Raw genomic sequence first — 4,013 nt, 5'->3', positions numbered from 1 at the left:
AAGGCAACCAGGGCTGTATCAGCACCCATTTGCTCTCCCGCTGCCAACAATCATGTCCACCAGGGCCCAACAGCCATGCATTCAGCAGCAGGCCATACTTCCCTGAGCCCCCCTTTCAACTTCCAGTGGCCCTGTGGTATGTCAGCAGGCTGGACAGAGCAGCTCTACTTCCAGCACCCCTGCCCTAAATCAAGACAGGGACCAGCACCCTGATCAGTATGAGGGCAGAGAGGTGCCCTCCAGCTTATGGCAAATGGTCAGGGAGCCTCCCAGCTGCCAGGCTTTGGGAAAGATGTTTCTAGAAAAATAGCAATCATTTCCCCATGCAAAGTGCTATCACTGCCACAGTTCATACAGCAGAGCTGCAGTCAAGCCTGCCACCTGTTTTGGTATGCAATGGACCAATTGGCACAAGGCACACTTTACTCCATCCCCCAGCACAGAGGCACCTCACTGCTGCACAGGCGAGCCAGGAGAACTGCTCGGATCAGCTATGAATACCAACAGGGGTCCCAATAGAACAGGGGTATCAAACTCCAGCCACATCCAGACTGTAGGGTTCCTCCTGGGCTGGATCCAGCTGCTCTAACTTTGGACACACAGTGGCAGCAGCAACTCCAACTCCTGCAGCATGCCATGCACACAAGCTGCTGCATACCCCATACTGCTGCAGCAAGTCTGGTTCTGGCACACAGCTGTAGGGGCTCAAGCATAGGCTGGCAATAATGCCACCTGCAAGGAGGTAGGGCTGCAGTGGTAGCTACAGGACAATTAGCTGGAGAGTGACCAGGACTATAACAGCTCCTGCTCATTCTCCTGCTGATCAGAGCCACATCCTCTGGTGCCCAAGAGCCTTGGATGGCAAGCTACTCCCCCTGGCTATAGCCCCTAGCTTCCAGCTGCCCACCAGTGATTCAGCAGGCCAGATACACAACCCATGGGTCAGATGCGGCACACAGAGCAACTGTTTTGACACCACTACAACAGAGTATTTGGACACAGCCTTCCCAACCCCCAAAAGAAACATGCTAACAGGTCTCTCAGCTGGACAAAGTGGGATTTAGCACCTAGAAGCCATGACCCACCAACACTAACCTGCAATTTGAAGACTACCTAACAAGTAACCAGAAATACCCGCTTTCATGCTTTAGTTTAGAAAGTGTCATGAGTGGCTTGTGGATACCTGTCCCTTGCACCTGAATACAGCAGCATGAGCTGGTTAACACTGCTTTCCACCATCCACCCCTAGCTACATCCAGCCTAGATAAATCTGTCACCTTGTTTTAGCAGTGACAGGGCTGCCTGACTATTCTTAGCACTAGGAGGCGGCAACAATTTGCTCATAGTAGAAGGGGTGTTAACAGGAGGCAAGACAAACTTCTCACTTAAGAGACTGGACTTCTGCAAGGCCCTGTTCACCTGGTTTTTCCTTTTTTATTTAAAAGGACAAATATTTCTAGTACTTTAAGTAAAAGCCAATGAGCATCAATAAAAAGCGAGTAAACTCATCTGTTGAGTCCTAAAGCATTTTGGCTTAAGGCTTATGTTTTGGCTACCAAAAATGAGACTGAGAATGCTGCAGGTAGCATTTCCTATCTCCTCCTTCCTTTGTTCCCAGTTAAAGTAGTTAGTTTAACTTGCCAAAGTCAATGTGCAAAGCAATGTTAACATCCTCCAAAGGCCTGAAAATATGTTGGTTTTTGCAACACCACTCCAGAGGCTTTGGGCCATCGGGGAAAGATTGTGATTTCACTGAATGTAGTTCCTTCTTGTCCCCATTGAATATTGCTAGCTGAAAGCAAGAAAACTCTTTTGTCAATCAACTCCAAACTGCTTGGCTGTATATAACCTGAATGGGGAAGAGTCTAATGTTTTGACAAAATTCCCTTCACCAGTACATCAAATGTTTTTTGTTCACTTATGCAACCAGTAGTAAGCGCACTTTAATGCTGCAATACTTACAAATAGCTTTGCTGCTGTTTTTGTCAGATGTTGGAGATTTTACTTCTTGTTCAAGTTCTAGACAGACAAGGGAAAAAAGTGAAGTTTAACACGCGTCCCATTTAAATTCCTTTATATGGAATCACCTGCCTCAGTTCTATTAAAAGGATATATGTTTTCCTTTGCTAGGTCTGTCTCCGTCTCTCTGTCCCAATGAGCATACTTATGTTCAGTCCAGTTTAGTCCGGATTCTTTCTGACAGCAGGGCCCACTGTGGTTTGGATGTTTTCATTCCTCCAAAGGGCAGAGGTGAGATGCAGGTTCAAACTCCCCTGGGTTGAGAGGTACATAAAACCCGAGCCTCCCATTTGCTGGGCCAGTGCCAAAGCCACAAGGCTATTGAGCTAACAGGAGAAAGGGCCCTCCCTTCTCTTTTCACTAATCATGGTTTTTCAGGTAACCCTTACAACTGATACCTAAGAAAATTCATGTCTTCTACAGGGAAGGACCTGGTGCTGCAGATCACCATCTCCTATCCCTGTCAGTCCCCAGTAGTCTTGGCTCTGTCACCTGAGGTTTTACACACAGATATTCCTACTTTGAGTAACTTACACTGAGCTCCATGCATACAGGAGGATGGAGGGGCACTTCTAGCTGATGAAGGCTCAGAATTTTGTCGTGGAATTTGAGGTAGAATGCCCTCAAATTTAAAAAAAAATAATCAAGTTTCCTTAACTCTCTCGTTCTCTTGGAAAACTATTTACAGATGTACAGATGTCACGTGCATCTCAGACACAATGAGCATCTGGTATGCCTGCAGCAGAGGGATAGTCTCACACGAAGGGCAATTTTTTAATCATGGTGATTCCAGTCACACAGACTCATCCAAGCACTCAATCTGTACTGAACTGCAACAAAAGCTTTCCCCTCACAAAAAAGGGAGAAGAAAAGCTATCAAATTACTGACACTAAGCTTAACCACGATTCACCCAAGATATATTTAGAGATATTTTGCATAAGAAAGAAAAGCAGCATATGAAATGGAAATGGAGACACACACACACAATGCAAGTTTTGGCTTTTAGCAATAAACAGAGAGAAGGAACTGAGGGGCAGCTGAAGCTGTCCCGTCCTTTATGACCTTCTCTGTGGGCTGAAGACACTTCAGGACAGGTGCAGCAGCCCCAAAAGGAATTGCTGCCTAAGAGAATCTGGATACAAAAGCCCTGGACACATACATGCCCACATTGGAATGTATATGTGCATTTTAACACACAGACAGACATTTAAAGAACATGAAAAAGGAAGATTCAACTCCTGAAAAGTTCTCTTTTTTCAAATAAAAGTTTGCAATGTTTCTGGTTTTAGCTGACAGCCCTAATCTAATGTATCCCATCAACTTGGGGAACAGTCACCTAACCTAGTGTTTAGCTAAGCAAGGCTGGAAAAAAAAAAATAATGATGCTATAAAACCTTTGCCCAAAAAGAATTCCAAACCAGATGCATTATGGAAGATGCAACTTTACAGGATGGTATTCAAGTTTTTATTGAGGGCTGGTCTTTATGTTAAATTTGCAGAAACCATGGCGGTTTAAACATTTGGGGGAAAAATGGGTTCTCATATGCATGATTCAAATGAATTTTAGCATTAGGATCCAAGAGCTTAATGCATAACATGTACCCAGTGTAATTGCACAGTTCTCTAGATAAGGTTTCATATTGCTGTACCCAGCTGGTATGTTTGTCAGGACAACTGAGATCCACCCAGTCTTGCTTCCTTTCCTGTTGACAGAGCTCCCTTTTATTAAGGGAACATAGGGTACATTATGGTTTTATTTCATCTGAGTGCAAAGAGCCTGCAGACATTGTTTTGGGTGGAATTTGCTATAAGAGGAATGAAACGAGCAATTCTGATATTTCATCTATTTTAAGTTCCACAGGAGATGGCCCCCAGTTTCCACCTTGTGAGACAAACTGCAGGCAGTAGTACCATGCAGTGCCACCTCTGTGTCCCTACATATTTATAATCACATATAGCAGGGACAAGGATTCCTGTGTAGCTCTCCCCCCCC

The 4,013-nt window shown here is 44.9% G+C and overlaps 1 protein-coding gene across 1 annotated transcript in view; it reads right to left on the bottom strand.

Annotated features, from left to right (window-relative positions):
• RYK (receptor-like tyrosine kinase) overlaps nt 1-4,013 on the bottom strand; it is a 130,890-nt gene that overhangs the window by 65,754 nt on the left and 61,123 nt on the right. The window contains exon 5 of the mRNA XM_019513026.1: nt 1,963-2,019. Coding sequence (XP_019368571.1) covers nt 1,963-2,019 — 57 coding nt within the window. The remainder of the gene's footprint in view (nt 1-1,962; nt 2,020-4,013) is intronic.

The sequence above is a fragment of the Gavialis gangeticus genome, unplaced genomic scaffold (genome assembly GCF_001723915.1).
Source record: "Gavialis gangeticus isolate Ggan-Ray unplaced genomic scaffold, GavGan_comp1, whole genome shotgun sequence".
NCBI classification, from domain to species: Eukaryota; Metazoa; Chordata; order Crocodylia; family Gavialidae; genus Gavialis; species Gavialis gangeticus.
The sequence above is the reverse complement of the archived record's forward strand: the minus strand, read 5'-3'. Positions and strand labels throughout refer to the sequence as shown.